The 20,905-nt window shown below is 37.0% G+C and overlaps 1 protein-coding gene across 5 annotated transcripts in view; it reads right to left on the bottom strand.

The window, feature by feature from the left end:
• Positions 1–20,905, bottom strand: part of RAVER1 (ribonucleoprotein, PTB binding 1) — a 29,159-nt gene that overhangs the window by 6,200 nt on the left and 2,054 nt on the right. Inside the window, exons 2-8 of one of the 5 annotated variants that reach the window (XM_088137704.1) lie at positions 11,478–11,544; positions 8,871–9,340; positions 6,841–7,032; positions 6,234–6,363; positions 5,500–5,600; positions 4,932–5,018; positions 3,239–3,338 (exon numbers count right to left, since the gene is read on the bottom strand). In XM_088137704.1, coding sequence (XP_087993830.1) covers positions 3,239–3,338; positions 4,932–5,018; positions 5,500–5,600; positions 6,234–6,363; positions 6,841–7,032; positions 8,871–9,340; positions 11,478–11,544 — 1,147 coding nt within the window. Of the gene's footprint in view, positions 1–3,223; positions 3,339–4,931; positions 5,019–5,499; positions 5,601–6,233; positions 6,364–6,840; positions 7,033–8,870; positions 9,341–11,477; positions 11,545–20,905 lie in introns of all 5 variants that reach the window. The other 4 variants (XM_088137702.1, XM_088137703.1, XM_007441233.4 and 1 more) reach the window with 4 other exon arrangements.

Here is a 20,905-nt window from a genome sequence, read left to right as displayed (position 1 = left end):
CACAGTTATATACATGCTCAAAAGGGCAACAAAGAACATCCTCTCTGATCAGATCCAATTTTTAACAGAAATCAACCAAAACCAAAGCAGCCACATTTTCTGAAAAAGAGTTCCATATTAACTTCATACTGATTTTATCTAGCAAACGAAATATTTCTGCCAAACTTGTCAGTCAAGGAGCTGCTAGTCAGAGAGATGTTTATGGGATTACTCGACTATGGAGTAGTTATTGGCAACCTACAAACCACGTGTAGCCTTTTTACTTTAAGAAGTTTGGGACAAAATCACCTAAAAGTAGGGCTTTCCAAAGCACTTCTTTCTATTGCAAAGATGTGCCTTCTATTTGGTGAGAACCCTTCACTTTATCTTGATTTGCATTGTCCTCAAACATAAAATGGAAAAAAATCAATTTCACAGAATTAAACAACAGCAATTCCCCTACTTTTATTAAAAACAAGGCAACATTGATCTATGAAAACATTTCACACAAGGGAGGTTGGAAGACATCCATATTTTTACTCTTCCTCCCAGTTCCTTACCTCATTCCACCTATGGATATCCATGGAAGAAAAGAGACTTGCAAACATCCTTTTCAACTAGATAAGGAGTGGTAGTAAATATAAATTAGAATGTATGACAAAATTTGCACCCATAGCCAAATATCTAATTTATTGAAAGTTTTGAAAATATTTAAAGTATTTTTAGCTTTTTTTTTTTGGGCAAGGCACCCATAATTTCTGAGCATTAACACTGAACTAGAGTTTCAACAGTATTAATGCACATCCCAATAGGAATTCAAAAGCTTATTCCACTGAAAGCAATGTAGTATGATTAGCATTAGTGTTCAGGTAAACATATTCCTGATCCAACTAAGAAGGGCTTTCCTCAAACCTTCACCCCACCCCTTTGGATGAATCCCCCTGGAAGCAAGACTTTATATGTTTTAGAAAAAGACATCTCAACTTTGTTCCCTGTATAAAGAAACAACTATCAAACCCCTGGAATGATGGGTTTTAGGGGGAAGATGGTAGACTAGCTGAAAAATGCTACTGGATGGTGAAGCAAACACGTAACAGCTTGGAGGCACAATGGATTTGCTTTGTCTGAAAGGTTGCTGAAGCCATTATGGGAACATGTGCAGGACTGATCAAAAGAGAAACCTGCCCTTAAACTCATGGGTTAACTAACCAAATGCTATTTGTCTTGCAGCAAAACTCGAGTTCTAACATCTGTGTGCTGCAAATGTTGCAAAATAAAAGGAAGTTGGCATGAAAATGTTACCTCTGGATGTTTGAGAAAGCAAAAGTAGGCTTCTTTAGAGACGGGTATCTCCCAGCATACAAAAGCTCATCCAACTCCTCTTATTTTGGTACCCAGCATCCTAAAACATGTGAAACCCTCTTTATTAATAGGACTGAATAGTGGAGTTTCCGAACATGTTTTCAGATCCAAAATCTCATGAATAATATTGATGAAAATGGACAAAAAAAGGGCATTGGGGATTGATTGATTGATTGGTTTTAATTTGTAAACTAATTTGGTTACAAATCTTCTCAAATAATTTTCTTTGCCTCTTCCTCAACCCATGCTATTGGCTGTCATACATTACTGACTGACAAGAAGAGAATATTCCATAGTTGTTATTTTGTGGAGGTAGCATTTTGAGGAGCATTTAATGGCAAACCTTGATATCCTCCAGCCTTAATAAACATGTTTAGAAGTAAAGGCTCCACAGGCTATTCACGAACTCCTTGGCAGCTTACCAATATAGATATATAAGTAATTTTTAAAAAACCTCAGTTTTTGAGGTTTTATATTTTATGCTCAAAAGTGGAAAGGTACAACACTACCCAAAATGGAGGAATGGTTGACGATGATGATGGAACTTGCAGAGATGGCTAAATTGACTTCTTTGATTAGAGAAAAGACAACATCTACACTTCTTGCTGACTGTAAACCCCTTATAGATGTTTTGCTTGAAACAGAAAAAAATGAACTTTTGATTTGTGGTTTTGGTGATTAGAAAATATTAGATAATAGAAAAAAGAGCTTTTTTTTGTAACCATAGAGTAAGATAATTTTGTAATCATATAGGTAGTCCTTGATGTACAATCACAATTGGGACCAGAACTTCCATCGCTAAGCAATAGAGTTATTAAGTGAGCCACACTCAATTTTATGACCTTTTTTTGCTGAGGTTGTTAAATGAATCCAGATTCCCCCATTGACGTTGCTTGTCAGAAGCCCCCTGGGAAAGTAACACATGGCAATCACGTGACCCTGGGATGCTTCGATTGTAAATGCATGCTGGTTGCCAAGCAACCGCATTTTGATCATGTGACTGCAGGGGTTGCTGTGGCAGTCATAAGTGCAAGGACCAGTTGTAAGTCACTTTTTTCAGCGCCGTCGTAACTTCAAACAGTCATTAAATGAATGGTCATAAGTTGAGGACTACCTGTACTTGTATTTGCTGCAAAGGAAATTGGAAGCTTCTTTCTATTTCTTTTTATCTTTTCTTTTTGCATCTTTGTCCTTTCCTTCCTTTCCCTTTTTTCTTTCTTTTCTTTTTACCTTTATATTAGTTTTTGTTAGTTATCTTCTTTTTAAAACTTTTAATCAAATTTATTTTAAAAAACCCTCAGTTCTACATGGCCACAGATAAAGCAGTATAGTTCTAGTCACAATCTATTCACCTACTATTTTACTTTTTTAAGGATAAAAATCAGTAACATAAAATTTTGTTTGTATTCATAGTCTACACATTGGACTCAGAAAGCACAATATTCTTTTTCAGACACTCAGGAGGCGGGAAGGGCAGAGAACTATAGAACTCGATAGAACTCTCACCTAAGTTACTGAGAAGAGCAGCAAAAATTATACTAAAATCCAAGGCAAAATCAAAACAAAAAATATCTTAACTTCAATCCAAAGGACAGCCTACCACTGTCTACTCAAGTAAGTCTCCTTTCATTTAAGACAGAAAAGCTCCTGAATTGAACAAAGCAAATCAAAACTTAACTGAAAAAATGAACCATTCCAAGAGCTAGTTTGCTATTTCTAATTCTAGAAAGCAGCAGGAATCTTCTGCAGTCTATATTTTTCTTCCATGCATTTCTGTTTCTTGACAAACCAACAAAAGTTCCCCAACTTCTAGTAGAAGCTCTTGCTTAAAGACTACAGATTGGATGCTTTCTTAATAGGACAACCACAACTAAGCACTTACCTGAGGACATCTCACCTAATAACTGACTTCCTGCCTGAGAAGCTGGAGTGTTTGACATCCCCAGAGCATTGTGCTGCAAGGAACCAAGAGGAGACTCTCCCAAGATTCCAGGTTTCTGCAAACAAGTGAGAGGCTTCAACAAATCGGATTAAAGGCAAGGATATGTATACACATAAAAAGATCAAGCAAGACCAAACTATAAGCCTGCTACAAGCAGCTAATGTCAAGCAAGGCAATGCCAAAAGTGAACTAAGCAGAAAGAAATAAAGCCACATATACCTCGGGTGACCTGTGATGCTCTATGAGAGTCAGAAACTGGATCTTGTAAACTTAGATACTATGTAAAACATCTGGCAGAACAGTGCTAATACCCCTTTACATGTTTTGAAAAATAGAATATTTGGAGGAAGGAAGTATCCTGGTGACTGATAGATCAGTTTAAAATTTTAACCCCTTTGTGGAGGGAAAGACCTTGATTGAGTTTAGCTGCCACAAATAGTCTAAATGTAACACAGACAGGATTCCACAGCACAAGTATTTAGCTTAAAACTCCAGCATCTCACTTTCTTCACTACTTTGAAGGGGTGAACTGCAGCACCAGTCAGGTTTTTCACAAGCATGTTGGCATTTCAAAGTTAGTTCCAAAAGTTCTGATTGCCCGTTTCCTTCTACTGCTGTAATAAACAGGAAGGTGCCTTGTATCTCAAATCCAAACTGTTAAGCTATATCTAGATCCTTCCAATTCTCTTGCAACTGAGCTACAATATCAAGAGTATTAGCCATATGTAAAGCCACAAGATGAAAGGCTAATCAACTCCCTTACAATTTCATCTCAAACTACTGCATGTTTTATCAGGCATTTGCCCTGGTTTCTTCTGTTTATAGTTGCAGGCAAAACCTAGAAAGTCCTGTTCTGAAAATCCAAGTGTTGAGCACAGAATACTGAAACCACAAAGGCAGTAATTTCTAGGGAAGCTGGAATACAAATTAAAAACACAGGGTTGCATCAAGAAAAAAAAGTTTGTTCTACTTGAATCCAATGGAACCAGATCAATCCTATTGGATGTAATACTACCAGGAGGCTTTTGTGAAATGGAAATGAATTAAACAAGTCTGATATTTTTGTGTCTGAAACTAAAAACAACAACCTCGCATCCCTTAACACAAATGGGGGACTAATACTACATTTTTCTGAAACAGCAGCCCATGAAGGATCAAAATATACAGAAGTTAGACCTCTTATCTATATATGATTTATATAATGCACAATGTGTCCTCAGTAGCCCAGCTGATAGGATAGAATCCTTCATCTATGGAATCACAAAGTACCATACTCCTGACTACAGAAAGCTGTACTTGAAGAGATACACGGATAATAAAGTAAACCTACATATTAAATTAAGACCTCCTTAGCATTCCTTTACTTCCTGAGCCTCCATAGTGAACTTGTAACAAAGACATGCAAAAGGCTATGGCAAGAAAACATGCTAGTTACTTAATTCTACCCTGACCATTACATTCCTAGGCTGTACCCTCTGAAATTATAGGGTTAAAAAATTCACTACTACATTGAATATCTTCCCTGAGACCACAATGTGGGAAAAGCTGGAAAACGGGCACTGCAGTGCACCTTTCACTGAGCACAAACACTACACACATCTGCACACAACCAGCATATTTCCACGCAGAGACCAAGCCTAGCACTCACATGAAATATGGCCTGGTTTTCCTTGTTCTGCAGGAGCTGTGCCCAGACCTGGTTTTGGACTAAGAGCAAGTTTCCAAGAAATGCCTTCTGGAGCAGAAAGCAAAGAAAGACCAGAAATAAAGTCACTAAAAGCTAGGAAAGCTATTGAGAAAGAGACAGTTGGAAAGCAAAGCTTACATTGTACTTTTTCTATGCATATAAGCAAGTGCCTAAGGACATTTCTATCACCAGATGCAATTCTGCAAACCACAGAACCAGCAAAGCTAGCTGCAGTTGCTGAACATACAACTAGGCTGCTTTGATTGAAAGGCTCAATGACCACTGTGAAGCTTGTTACACACACACAGAGTACTTATTTCCAACTGCAAAAGTAACTCTGAGAAAGACCTGAGTCATACATCTGCATGAGTACTTTAGACAAGGAAGGGATATACTGTGTGCCTGATTTTGTTTTATGTGAATGGTGGGGGATTGAGAGAAAGATAAGCTCATAAGCTATGTACAACAACCCATTCCTTGACCAAAAATTAACACCCTTTTTCCACTTGTAGCCTTGGAGAACAGTTACCTGCTGTGCTTGTGTTTGATTCTGAAGTGCCAGCTGAAGTTGAGCTGTGAACAGAGCTGGGTTGGTTAAAAGAGATACTGTTGGTGGTGCTCCAAGGATTCCTGAAAGGAAACCAATATAGAGTCTTTTTTAATTCATCCTATTAGGGAAAAAAATGGCAAGGCAACCTACCTAATATTGCAAAAAGTATGAACTAAACCAAAATTGGTTTAGCTCATACTTCATCACTGAAGGCTCATAATATTTTACTCAGTTTGGCTTTTGATGACTGAATTTGAAGTTTTTGTTTTTTTTAAAAAATTTTCTCTTAATGTTATTGCTTGATAGTCAGTTTTAAGCCCTCACATTCGGTGGCCTAACAAGGAGGTTTAGTATAAAGTTTTAGCTTTGATAAAAATGAGAAATTTATACATTAGTAGAAGGCACGTCTTAACCTATTGGGTATAGCTAGGAAGGACTGAAGTGCTTCAAAATTTGAGGGAAAGTGCTGTATGGCATAATAAGCCATGCTTCACTTTTCTAAGCTATGTTACTAGCTAGCTTGATGGCAACCAAGATCAGAAACCAAGCCTAGCTCCTAAGTATGAAGCATTCATACGGTACTGCTTTTCTAACTCAGACAGTGAGAGGAAATCCAGTATTCTCAATGGATTTATAAGCTGGAAGTTTCTAAATATCGCATAGGTCACGCCCCAAACTAGCTTTCAGACCCAGAATCCTTTATGTGGACTTGCCTTGCTTTCCTCCAATGGCTCCATGAAGAAGGGGGTTGAGTAAGAGCTGGAGAGATGAAGGATTCCCTAAGCTGTTCAGAATCTGAAGAAGATTGGGCTCAGGTAGAAGTCCTTTCCCACGGTTAAGTGCCTGAAAAGATAACAGCAGAATCAAAAAGGTAACTGGATTCTTTGACAGAGAAAGAAATGTAACATTCACACTCCTATATGCAGGAAGAGGGCATCCATGTGCAAACTGAAGATTTAATTTATACTACAGCAATGTCAAACACTAGGCAATTTTTCAGCTATTTCAACCACTGAAAAGGACTTCTCGTTCCTGCAGGATGTATTTTGTGCTACCTCTTGAGGGGTGGGCTGGAAATCTGATTATCACCATCAAGATATTGAATAATACAGGTGACATCTATAAAGAGTAAATCATGACTATAAGACAACAGATGAAAAGAGTGTTTGTTAAACTACAATGAAAGTAAAGAGGCCTATGTCATTCCACCACCTGCTCTAGGCCAAAATAAAATTCTTAAAATAACAAAGCATGAGCATACTGCATCAATCAACAAGAGACAAATTATACGCAGAGTCAGTACCGGAAGTTGAGCCTTACTGTTGCTTGGGCAGCTATCAGAGCAGCTAGCATACTTCGCCCAGGAGGGCCTGGAGCACAGAAAGAGACTCTGATATGGTTCCCAGCAAGAAGAAAGCCATTGGTAGCCTGTTGAACCATCTCTGCTATCTCAGCTGACTCATATTCCACGACTGCAAAGCCTTTCAGCTGCCCATCCTGACCACATGCCAGCTGTGTGAAAGGGGAAGAAAAAGGCACCTTGAAAATGACCCAGTTACTTCAGGTTTTTAATAGAATCAGTAAATCTCCCTGAATTTACTTGGGATGTATATACAGATAAACAGGCTGACTTTACATACGCCATAAGCTATAATATTGTTTATATGACTTTGTTTTTGGCTAAGCACACTGTTTGCACTCAGCCAAAGGATCAGATAGTTGGCTCCCTGAATAGAACGAATTTCAAAGAAACATGTTCTGAAAGATGGAGGCTAGAGAGAGAACAGCTCCAGACTTTCCTGGCTTAATGTATCTTCTTTTTGTCTTTTGGATTTTGCAACTGACTTCTACTTCTTCCCTTGCTGCAAAATTCTCTCCAGTGCAATCAAAACATTCCCAGGAAGATATTTATTTTGTTTAAATAAAATATTAAAGAAAAATATTTCAAGGAGATGAAATTGCATCTGAACTACAGCTATTGTGTCTTTCAGCCTTTTCAACCCTGTTTTTTTCAACCTTTGCCACTGAAATTACAACAAGGGCTACAACTAAATTAACTGCTGTGTCAACAGAAGCATTATGCACATAAACAAAATGCTCATCTTTTTTGTATGTAATTGCCTAAGCAAAACCTTTGATAGTTCCTTGTTGAATATTCACACCAAGAATAATGCAACCAACATGCTATGTTCATCAGTCACTCAAACAATGTGGTTTGTTTCATTCCAACTCAGTATGTGGCATGTAACCATGGTTTATGACAGCATGACATATAAGTTCGTCCCTAGTCTGGTTACTCATATAGTAGACTCTGTCCTTATCATTATTATTAGGTGGCCATAAGGGTAACTCCAATAACATTTTCTGTTTAAAAGAAAGTGTTGGTAACCTCAGTCAGAGTTGCTTGGCAAACATAAACCAACTACAGGGAAACAACTGCAGAATCCATTGCATCCTGCAAAAATGAATCTATTTAAGGATTAATTTCTAAGTCTGCTGTTTGGTGAACGTCATAAAAAAGGGAGGGAAATGCTAAGAATTAGAAGTTATAGAGAATGAGAATTTCTACAATCACTGGATTAGGCTTCTGTGAAATACCCCATCCATCAACGTGTGCCTCTCTTGCCCATATAGCAGTATGCTCTATTGGACCACAGGGGCATGTGATTTTTGGCGGGCTGCTCTTAACAGTGAAAAGTGAGGCAAAGCTGCATTATATACATGGCAGGGCTGAGATATGGAAGTTCCCAATTTTTGGGAGGGGATCTTTAAATTATATTAGGCCTGTTTTCGTGTTACTCTGTAAACTGTGCATTGATTAAATTATGTGCCATCAAACCGTTGTCAACTCTTAGTGACCACATAGCTAGATTTTCTCCATGAAAACTGTGCACGTTTCTTTGTTGATTCTTGAGTACTGTGCTGCCAAAATTTGACAATGCAAAGGTTTCACAAACAGCAAAAAAGTCCAGAAGCTGAATGTTCCCACCATTTTTGTAGCAAGAGCTTCAATTATTAATACTGACAAATAAATAATATTTATATTTATAAAATATAAAATAACTGACAATTTTCTTCAAGCTGGGAAAATTCCAGATTTTTAAGAGATTGGGGCAAGGAGAACAAGCTTCCTTTTTGAACAGGGCATGCTGGTGTACATTCTGTTGCATTCATAAGAGCAATACATATTTGCTTACAGCTTGACAAGGGATAAGCAACACAACCTATTCTCACTTAGCATCTTGGTAAAAGGAATTGACATAGGAAGAGTCAGCTAGTCATGTGTAGTTGTTGGAATACTACATGGACCCCAAAAGAGCAGCCATTTCCCAGAGGACTAAGATCCTTACCTGACAGAATGTTGGAGGAGAGATGGCAGAGAAGGTCTGCCTCAGTTCTTCAACATCACTGTAACTGTGGGGCAATTTATCTACACATAAGCATTTTGAGTGAATAAGGTCTAGAGTCAACTGGTTGACATCTGTCCAATGAACATACAGAGTCCGTGTTCCCAGCTGTTTGCCCAACAGATCAGACTTTGCTCTGGCTGCTGAATCCTTTTTCATGTACTCCACAAACCCATAACCTTTGGAGTGTCCCTGTTTCTCACTGTACACCAAGAAGCAACGCTCTAAGTTCCCAAATGGTCGAACCAGGTCTTCAAACTGCTGCTGTGTGTAAAGCTGGGGTAAGTTGGCAATGCATAGGAGGGCATCTGTGGGTTGTAGCTGCACTGTAATCTCCTTGTCTCGCAGCCTGCTCAAGTGGAATTTCTTAATGGCTGATTCTGCCTGTTCCCCATTCAATAGGGTGACAAAAGCTGCAAGAAAAGGGGGATATAAAGGCAATTGACAAAACACTCCACAGCAAACATATAAGCAAAGCTTTTTTTTATAGATTTCTGACAGAACATTTACACAATTAAAAAAGGGGGTCTTGGTGAACTAGTCAGAAAAAGTTCACCTTGTGTTTCTAATAGTGGCTGGACAATAAATACCTTCAGAAAGTTCTCAAGCATGGCTGCTTTTTTCACTTTCCTCCCCCTGGTTCTTTATTTACACACAAACTTGTATTCATTTCTTCATGATAATGAAAGTGAGGGTAATGTAAAGGATCCAGATACTGATCAGATCAGGATCATGTTCATTTCAAGAAGACAACTGTGTTAGGGGACTTTCATCTGCAGCCTCCCTTTTGTCAACTCAAACTCAAACTTTACCTTCTTGTAAAGACTTTTCCTAACACTTGTTATTTTGTAAAATAAAGGCACATAACAACATATATAAACTGTCAGCATTGTATTAATCTGGGCACAGAACTTTAGAGAATATTTTCTTTTCCTCTTCCATGGCCCTTGTTTCCCTAGTTTTCAAAAAAGAAAAATGCCAATCTATAAGAGGATCTATTTTTTACTTCACAGATGTCAAATTCTTCACTTCCTACAAGATAGTCTATCAAAGGCTTTTTTAATATAGTCAGAAATACATTTCCCCCTTCTATTGTTTATAATCATATTGGATTTTAAAGGCACTTGAAAGCAAAGTCTCAAGGGTCACCAAAGTGGACTGAGACAAGGCTCTGCTCATCTTTCTATGCACTTTTCAGTAATGCATTTGCCATATTAAACATATCTGAAGCACATTTCATATATGACATTCTGTTTTCTGATTGATACACTATTATGGACAGCAACAAATTAGGACACAATCTTAATTTGAGGATTTATGATACTTTTCTCAGAACTATATATTTTGTTATTTTTGGAAGAAAATATTAATCAAGCAACTTTAAATCTATCTATGAAAAGGCAAAAGACAGACTCTTTAGAATACTAACCTCAGAAACTGCATCCCAGTGCAATACAATTAGATAAAAAGAGTAGCAACTGTGGACTACCTACAGCTTGTTCTTACCCTGGATCTCAATAAAGCATTAACCACAGTTAATGCTTGTTACAACCAAGGAAAACTTTTTATCAGGAAGTGCATGCATTCATGCTTTACAATGATCTGATGTATTAATGTGTTGAAAAAACTCAGCTTCAGAGAGGGAGGGAGAGGCAGAACAATGTTTTTTAAATTTAGTGATATAAACTCATGCAGAGTACAGAATACCTTGGCCTCAGTCATTTTTTTTTTCAATTTTAGGGAGGGCATAGCAGGCAATATTTAAAAATATTCTTCCCCTGCCATTAACTTACTCCTAACACAACACAACTGCAGTTAAAACCCTCCAAAGTAAATATGACCTCGAAAAGCTATTTAATCTTTGGATATTTTCCATGGAAAAACAGGAAGGATATTTATTAAGGGCATTTCAAGAACAGAGTATTCTGCCTTAGGGTGAGAAGATCCAACTACATTATTCATGACATTCCAATCCAATGTTAGGACTGATGGAATGAATGGCCCAATATTAGAATCAATTCTTGGGCACACCAGAAGCCCTGTCCATGAAAACTTTCTAATGCATAAGGATACTAGACTCTTTACATGATGTAGCAAATAAAATGTAGCCTTGCCCAATCAGCAGAAAGTTAAAACATGCTTAACAGTGAACAGGCACAGGCAATGGGTTTGTTTCCACACAAGGACAAATAAATACTTTCCATGCTGAGCATACAAGACCTCAAAGCATTTACTCTCCTTGGCTCCTAATTTTCCAACTGCCACCTCAAATAGGCTCCAATGTTCAAAACTGAAGAAAGATCACACAAAGACAGTAAGACTAAGACACACCACCAGCACAAGATGATTGCACTAGTGTAAGCAAGCCAAAAAAATGAAATATTAGACAAGCCTCTCCCCATTAGCATTGAGCTTTAGCTGGAAATGTCTTTTTTTATTTCAGGAAGTGGGAGTGGGTCCATCGAGTAGATTATTTCATGTCCATCAAGAGTTAAACAAGGTCCACCCACCATTCATAGTAAAGCACTTTATAAATGCAATTTTACTTACCAGTTCCTTTGTATTTGTCCACAAAGCAGTACTTAAGTTCATAGTCACTCAAAAGATCATGAATTTCCTGCATAAATTTAACAAAAGAAATCACACTGAGGTAAAAACATAAAATAATTACTTTTTTCCAATTAAATGACTCCCTGTCATCACTCCATTCCCCTTTCAATAGTCTACAGAACAATGCCTAGGGGAAAAAACCAGTCAGAGCACTATTGCTAGAATTTATAACATATCTCATTTATAGCAAACATAAGAGAGGGATGTCCACAATCTTGGCAGAAATTATGTGAAAGCATAATCAGTGCTTTGAACAACGAACACTTCCAAACACATACAGGTTTGAATAAACAACGATTAACTGAGCAAACAACACAACATTTCAGGTTGTCATAAATGTGTTATGAACAACTACCTCTTGTTAAAGAGAACACTACACCTGTGGGAAATACACTTTTATCTCCCTGGATCAAAGTTGAAATTATGACTGCACTTTACTACTGACTCAGCCATCACATATACATTTGTTCTTAGGATTCTCAATGCCTAAAGCAAATGTGTTATTAAGAAAGTTGTTTTAATTACTGTACTGTATTGTAAAGTAGCCTAACTAAATATTAGGTTCAAAACTGACCAATATTTTGTTAATGCTACACTTTGACACTAAACACTAAACAAATAAAATGCAATTTATCACAAGTAAACACACAGGGGCCAATTGTTTCAAGCTTATTTTTACAGTAGAGGTATAAAAGGAAATCACAAACCACTTCTGTATCATCATCAAGAAACTGGAGTTTACTTTTGATATGAAACAAATCCAAATTTGTTAACTTCTAGAGCAGATACAGATATAGAGTTCTGTACTAAATGAGGAAAACTTAAGGAAGATAAGCAAAAGGGTACATGAATTCCTTACAAAAAGTATAACTTTGAGTGTGAACAAGGACATCACAATGTAGTACCTATACACAATCACCTTAGATTTCTTCAGCCTTCAAAGCATTGAGGGTTTTTTTTAACAATTGGCCATTGTAGTTAGCACGCACCTTTGTATATTCTACTTTAGTACTACAGAAATTCAGCAACCACTAGCAAACAGTTGTTGTTTCCTATATCTCTTTGCTGTCATCTAATGGCCCTTATTTTTTCAGCCCGGATCTGATAAACCACTTATAGATGCAATGACACTGCAAATGTAAATATTTCATTTTCCACTGATTCACAGCAAAATCCTGTGTCCTATACAGTTCAAACTAAGGTTGGTGATTTGGGGAAATGGGAGATTTGACTATAGTCATCAAGTGTTAGGAACTATAATTCAGTTTTTGGTGAAAAATAAGCACACACACAAGTTACTAATTGTGACACAATATTTGAAACAAGAATATAGTCAGAACTAATTAAGCATTCATCTGTAGATGATCTTGCAATCTGCATTTATTTACTAAATTATACAATCAGCACAGGTCATCAAGAATAACCAGTCAGTGGGTCCTTTGCCATATTTTCAGTTGCTACACTTTTCTGCTCAGGCAGGTAATAATTTATGAAGTTTAAACTGCACAATTCAAGCGCATACCAAATGGGACAATCCAGATAAATAAGTCAGGCTCACTCAAGGTCATACTGCCCATATTTCTGAAAAACAGTTGATTCTTTTCCATATCCTAGACATGGGGCAACATTCTTCAAACAGAAGTCTACTCCATAAGTGGACAAATGAGAAACCTGATTGAAATATGCCTCCTATAGACAATCTGAAACAACACCACAGTGCACTCCTCCAGCATAAGCCTAGCCCAACCCTGTGGGACACAGTGTTATTTGTGCTCTTGGAAAAACAAATTCTACAATTAAAGGCAATTCTAGAAGCATCCCTGTGACACTACAGCAGAAAGCAATAGAACTTGGAAATTAAGAGATTCCAACCAAACAGTGAAGACCCATCACAGCGTCAAATTTTACCTTCTGGTTGTTGAAATGGAATACTGGACAATATATAAAATGAGGATTTCCTATAACATTTGATTCTCTTTTCTGGTCAGACAATTAGAACCACTATGTTATACAGATATAAATGCAATCCTTAAGGCTGAGCAGAAATTAAAGTAAGACTTTTTACAATAGAGTATCTTTTGACACTTTAAAAATTTTAAAAATTCTAAGTAATGTTTCTGATTTAAATTAGAAATTGTTACACAATACCAGACAATTCTAAATCCACCTACTTTCATTTCAGTTTGTTTACATTCTGAAGAATTAGGATTAAAGAGTCAAATCCTGAAAAGTTTTAGTTCAGCTTTAATTTCAAGATTATAGGTAAAACTGTTCAGGTTAGGTCTAGTCTGGTCATTCATACTAATAAATGTTCAGCATATCTGACCAACCCATGTGATTAATATTGTATCTTTTTCTTAATATTAGTTAATACATTTATATGTGCATGTAGAATAACCTCAACATAATCAAACAGTGAAACTGTAAAGTGTAAAATATCTGATTACCTAAAGTTTTAATGAGGACACTCTTGCTCCCCAAATATATTTCCCCTCCCCCATCTCCTGGGGGTGATCTGCTTTAAAATCAAAAACTGCTTCACTGCATTGTCTGGAATTGTAAATACTTCTACTTCAGTATGACTGTTATGGAAGCTGTTTTTAGCTTATTTGTTTAAGGTTCAAAGGTTAGAAGAGGAGTACTTCGAACTACTTTTAACAGCTACAGAAACTACTTAAAGAGGAGACCAAAGGACAGAACTTTTACAATATGCAGAAATGTTGTACCTTCTCCCACTGAGCTGGTTCTCTTAGGAGTGCCACAGGAAACTTCAATCTTGAAGCAGGAGGCTATTAGCCAATCCAACAAGCAGAAGGTACAAGTTTAATGTACTTCTAATCTTTGGTCACAACTAAGCAGTTCCCATTCACAGCTGTGTAATATTATCAAGTTCTAAAAGACAAACATGCATACTTGGATACTACACAGTATTTCAAACAGAACAGTTACTGTTAAATATAAACAAACAAAAAAACATTTTTTTAAAAAAAAATCAGGGCTCTTTAATTTTGAAATGCAGAATAGCGTGTTTGTATTTTGTGCATTGATTGTACACTAAAACACGCCTATGCTATTTCGTTGCTGTTCTTCCCTATAATGTTATGGGACATTCAATGACATTTAGAAGCTTTTACAATGGAAGAAAATTCTGGGTATTTGGCAATAACTAATGAGCTATCAAGAACCCCTACAAAGCTTTGAGTGAGGGCTATTAAAGCAACTGAGAACAAAGGAAATTAAACAGATGTACAGAAGGAGGAACACAGAATGTTGCCATATATTCAGTCAGATTACTGATCTTTTGAGCCCAACACTGTTAACATGGCAGTAGCTATCCAAGGCTTCCAAATGATTTTTTTCCCACAGCTCTTCCTGGGAAAAAATAGGGTCAAAGCTGCAACCATTGGCATGCAAAGAATATGGCCTACTACAGTTGCACTCCAGCAATATATTTGACATTATTTACATTATCACAAAATCAGAACACTGATAATTTAACAAGAAAGTGGTCCTCACATTCCAGTTTAAATGTTCTCTCTTTGTATTGGAAGTACTGATAAACATTATGAAAACATGAGTCTAACGAATGCTTCTGACAAAAAGAGTATATGAGGACTCTAAATGAGAAGTTCAAGTTCTAGGACAACCTTTCCCCATTCATACTATCAGGATACACATTTTATATCAAATGTTAGCTCAACTTTTACATAATATTTCTGCACTTTGAAATTACAATTATTTTAGACATTTGTAATTTTTCTGGGAACTATACATTTTCTGTCTGCAACATTAAAAAAAGTTCACTTTCAGTTTAGATTTTCTTTTTAGGAAGGATCATCCCACAATAGTATCTGTATCCTGAACTGCACAAAATTCACAGAAAAATTTGTAGTAAATAGTGGATTCTATATTTTAAGAGAGATATAAGAATTAAGGTAGAAAATCTAATCATAGAAAGGGGATAAAAGACAGCATTCAGAAAGTATGCAGAACCATCAAATCCTCTGAGATACTGTCTTATGCAGCAATAATTAACACTGGGGAAAAGGAATGACTGCACAGCTTTATTAAGGCATAAGAGTCCATTTCATGAAACCTTATACCATAAGGAAACAAAACTGTTAGTCTTTTCAAGTGTCACAAGGTTTGTTTTTTTAAACTGTAATGAACTGATAGAGCTTTCCATAAAAGTGACTTCCTGTAGGAGACTCTTAATTATTACTTTCTTGGAAAACAAAATTCTTTCTGATATAAAGAAAAACAATCTCTGTCAAATGCCTGCAGTACCTGTAAATGTCCTCCCTTGGCCACTTAATTAAACCTTGACATTCAGAATGCAAAGAAAATGCAGAAGAATTAAAGCCATGTGTGGAAAGCAACACATTTGCACACTTTCCATTTAAAGACTGACTTGTTGGCTTTAAGTGGACAAAAAATTCCTGCATTTGAAGCAGACTCTGAGCCAAGGTAACCTATATTTTGCACCAAAGAGGAATACCTTTTTAAAAACTTGCTCACATTATGCAAATTAAGTTTGCATTCCCTATATTTTGTTTTTCCCTGTATTTTTTCCCCAAAATTTCACTAGTCATTATCCACATAGCTTAGTTTACTTGTCCTTTTCCAACATCTTAAGGCAAACACACACAGAATTCTGCATTCTATTACATAACCACAGAAGATAATCTTCTTTATAAAGGTTCTCATCAAATTATGTTCCCTTCACTTTTTCAATACCCTTCCTCCAAACCAATATCTGGGAGCAAGAAATTATCTTGACTTTAACCAAACATATAGGGGAGGTACCTATTTCATATCTATTCAATTCATTATTTTGTCTCCATTCTTGAGTCTTGCTACTTCCTTACTTAGCAACGTGGCTTTGACCAGACATCCATTTTCCACTGTCTTTTAGACCACTTAGTTCCTAAAATACTCACATACATCCACCCACCCCTTTCCTCACTTTAACAAACCTAAGCCTGCCTGGGTAGGATTTTTCTCCCCTTACTTTGATTTCTGTTCTTATTTATGCATATTGATGAGAATACTGAACCAACTTCATCCCAGTATTAGTTAAATCCTGCTCAGTTTCCTCATCAATTTAGTGAACACTTACCACAAAATAATATTTACTAATATATAGTCCTAGACTAAAGCTGAGGATAGTCTCTTCTTGATCAAACCAGAGTTTGCATTGTTTTCTAACATTCCCCAGAGCAATATGGTTTCCTCACACTTTTCAATGATTCTTCTAAAATTATGGCGATTTCTGTTTTATTCCACAAAAGAGACAGGCAGTTCATAAGCATGCCTGTGATGTCACATAAACTTAAGTGCTATAAGCAATAGCAACCCAAACAGACTTTTTAAGGAAGTCAGAGATTAATTTGCTGCTATGCTGAACACATTATTTAATGTGGTTACCAACACATTTTACAGAGCAAATCCAAGTACCATGAACAGGTGGCATACAACTGAATCTATAACACATCTGAGAGTGTAATTAGTTGCATATATCTTAAAAACTGATGTAAACAAACTTTTAAGTTTTAAAATTAAATCAGGCAGAAAAGCATCTAACATGGTTTGTCCCCATCAACTGTAGTATTATTCTAAACTATCTATACCAAAACCATCTGGGTAATTTTTTTTTTCTGGGAGGAAGCATAAAGCTACAATGTAGGATGTGATTACAATTTGCTTACATGCTGCTACAACACATTTGTCCTTTATTTCCTGCATGCAATTTTTGTTTCTCAGTGTCATATTCTGTGACAGAAATACAGTAAAGTGATCTTATACTGCATATCTTTTGGTAGTACCACATTTTTCATAGAACTGATAACTTTACATGATTTGTCAGAAAAAAGTTTGATCTTCTAAAATAGTAACATTTGTAATATCTTATAAACAAGACAGACTACTGGTCCATCTATACTAACAACTCTTTTGAGAATTTCAGACTGAAATCTCTGCAGTTTGACCCAAGAAGCCAGATATTAAGCACTGGATCTTCTGGGCACAAAGCAGAGTCTGTATCCCCAAGCTGTACCTTTCCCCTTATCCTGGGAACATCAGTAATCATTCTTTAGAAAGCAGCAGTGTTGGGATTATCTACTGCATGGGAATGGAGAGAAATGGAAATACTGTACTTGATCAAATTTGTTCATTTTACCTCTGAGCAATATTTTTATACTACTTCCATAGTACCTGCGTTTTATCATCTCTTCTAATATTTGCTCCTTAAACTGCAAATTTTGTGTCCAGTTGTACATTTATTTTAAAAAATTAAAATAAAGGTCTGGTAGCAACAAAGAGCAATGCCATAATTTCTCATCTTTCTGGTGATTGTAACCTGCTAACCGGGCTATTCAGAGATAAACAGACCTGACTAAAAAACTGACAGGACCCTATCATTTATATTTCAATCAGTAAACCTAGAATCCAAACATTACATTTCTACCTGTGGTTATAATCCTCAAAGGTTGAAGTCCAGGAAAACTGTTCAAGTCCTACAGCAGCACCTGGTATCAAAAACAGACTGGATGAAGGAAAATAAACTGATGCCTTATCTCGATGAGAAAGATATGCTTTTGATTAATCAAAGGCAGATTAAACAAGGCTAGCTGCCTTAAGTGCCATTCTGAAGGAAAATATAGGTATAAGTCTAATAAATAAATTAGTAGTTTTCCTGGCTCCCTTCAACTACATGACAACTGATCTAGTATGCAATCTCCTCCAGGCTCTGCTTGTTAAGTAAATATTTGTACAATAGAGTTTTTTACAGTATGTGAGAAAAAACTAATTTCTGAGCAGCCCCATATTAATCTGCCTCAGCATCAAGGCTTCTCTAAGAGAGGGAAATAGAGCTCACCCAGAAGGAACAGAAAGGGAAAGTCTTTCTTAATACTATACAGTACATTAATATACCACAGGCCTCTCCAATCACTGATAAACTGCACTACAACGGCAATCAACTGCAATCCTCCTTTACCCCAAAGAAAAAGCTTCAAACATTAAGAGACTAAGCAACAACGGTGGATGTATTCCGCAGGGTTATTATATACAACTCTCCCCTTTTCCAAATGAACCTAACAGTCCTGGGTTACTGTACAGAACTGATATACCTCACTATCTCTCAGCCATCTTGGCTTGGTTTTTGTAACATGCATGTAACAATGAGAATCTTGCAGGCATTTACAGCATAACTTTTTAAAACATCTGGACCTGATCTAAGTTCAGAATTATGGAAATTCCTGTCTTTCTCTGCTCTTACTTTTTCTTTTTCAGTAAATACACCACTATCCAATAACAGCTTCACTGAAAGCCTGGATTTCTGGAGTGTTTTATAAAGTAGCAGTACTGTCGCACTAGGGGGAAAAAAATCAAAAAGAACTTCTAGGAATTTCTTCTACAGACAGTGTGTATATTAATAATTACTAGGATTGCTTGTTGGCTAAAAATACTGAAAAGTAGAAATAGACCTTTCTTACAAAATAGGCAGAATTGCAACATGTTGCCTTGAATCTCAGCTTTTAGAAAGGGCTAGAATCCTGGAATTGTGGGGATTATGGTTTACCAGAGGGGGGAACTGACCCCTTCCACTGTGGACAATCATGACTTGGTCAGATTGTGATTTATTTTATTTTTTTATCCTCATTCAATCGTGACTGATTCTGCGGTGACTGCCTGGACGAGTCCCTGCAGTTTTCAAGGCAAGGTGTTTCAGAAGTGGTTTGCCAATGCCTCCTTCCTAGAGAAGAGCCCAGCTGGCGAGCCCAAGAGGCGGGGTTTCTGTTGCTTTGCGCCTTTTTCGGGCGTGCACGGCTTCCGCATTATCGGCAACTGCTCCCGTCTCCTTTGCAAGTCGCCACCAGCATTTTTCCTCCCACCAGGGTGAGAGTACCCATTTATCTACTCTCGTAAGTTTTCGAGCTGCTGGGCTGACAGGAGCTGGGGAGGAAGCAGGAGCTCACTTTGCTGCGCAAAGCTGGGCTTGAACCACTGAAGTGTCGACCATTTCTGGCCAGCAACTTTCAGCGCCATTAAGCCGCTGCGCCACCATGTTGGAGGCACATATTTGCTGTAATCCTGTTCTTCCCTTGATGGTAAGTTTTAAAAATGCTAAACAACAACCATAAAGGACTACTATTGTTAGGGTCTTACCAGTTCACTACTGTTCCTTATGCTATTCAGTGTCGACATGAAACTACTGGAGACTATCCAAATTTGTAGGATGGTGTCAACAATATACTTTCTTCTCACTATATTCCAGAGAGGTTACTGAGATCTTGAACACTGTCTGAAAATAGTAATGAATTGGATATAGGCTAAGGAACAGGGACTGAATTCACACAAACAGATGCTCCACTGTTCATACAACAATCTATCCCAGGGTAGGGATACAGTCTGTTCTAGATGCACTCTCTTCTGGGAGGCCTCATGAATTCAGCTTTAATTATGGCTACAGTCATGGTTTTGAACAGTTTAGACATGCATCACGTATACTACACTCCATGCAAAATTTAAGATGCTAATAATTTAAAATGCTTGTAAAATGGGAACTGATTACAATCAAGAGTACTAATACTTGTTCACAGCAATGCACTATAGGAGAGGACAACTTGGAAGAGCATTTGGAATTTCCAGTTGACTGGGAATGTAATAACTCAAGTTTTAAAAACAGCAAGGTTTTTGGTGCAAAGGATTTTAATAAATACTACATACTGGCTCCTGGTTTGGTTTGGTTCCAAGCAAAATTTAAGATGCTAATAATTTAAAACCACCTTATTTGAAGGACCATCTCCTACTGTGTGATTCTGTGGATCATGAGATCCAGAACTGATATCAACACGTCCTATTATTACTGGAGGTTTGTTTGAATGGAACTTGGAAGAAATCCTTCTCTGCCAAGGAAGTCTACTCAGAAGACTCACAGTGGCTATCTCCTTTATGTGTTTCAAATGATAGACAAGGCATTTTGGGTTAAGTTTACCTGTACTTTGCTAGGTCTTGAACAGACTTATATTTGTTTGAAAGACAGTCACCAGTTTTTTCAGCTTTAAGCACACCACATGGTTCTTTAGAATAGTTGTTTCAAATGCTTACTATCTGATGGAAAATATAAATTAGCCTTCCTCGTGTGGACACTTTCCAGATATGTGAGCTTCATGATACACCTTCTTCCTGCAAGCTGTGATCTCCTCTAGCAAGGGAATACTGCGATTGGGTTTGCTCATCTTAAGCCCCAGTTTGCTTACTAATTTTACTGACTAAATCATTTCTTAATATACCCTAAGTCATAAACTACAAATCACAATGTCTGGGTTCACATATATTCTAAGCCCAAACCAAACAAGCCATAT

Source organism: Python bivittatus, unplaced genomic scaffold (assembly GCF_059951505.1).
Source record: "Python bivittatus isolate LINGU-HERP-01145 unplaced genomic scaffold, Pbiv_v1 ctg000220_np1212, whole genome shotgun sequence".
Classification (NCBI taxonomy): domain Eukaryota; kingdom Metazoa; phylum Chordata; class Lepidosauria; order Squamata; family Pythonidae; genus Python; species Python bivittatus.
The sequence above is the reverse complement of the archived record's forward strand: the minus strand, read 5'-3'. Positions and strand labels throughout refer to the sequence as shown.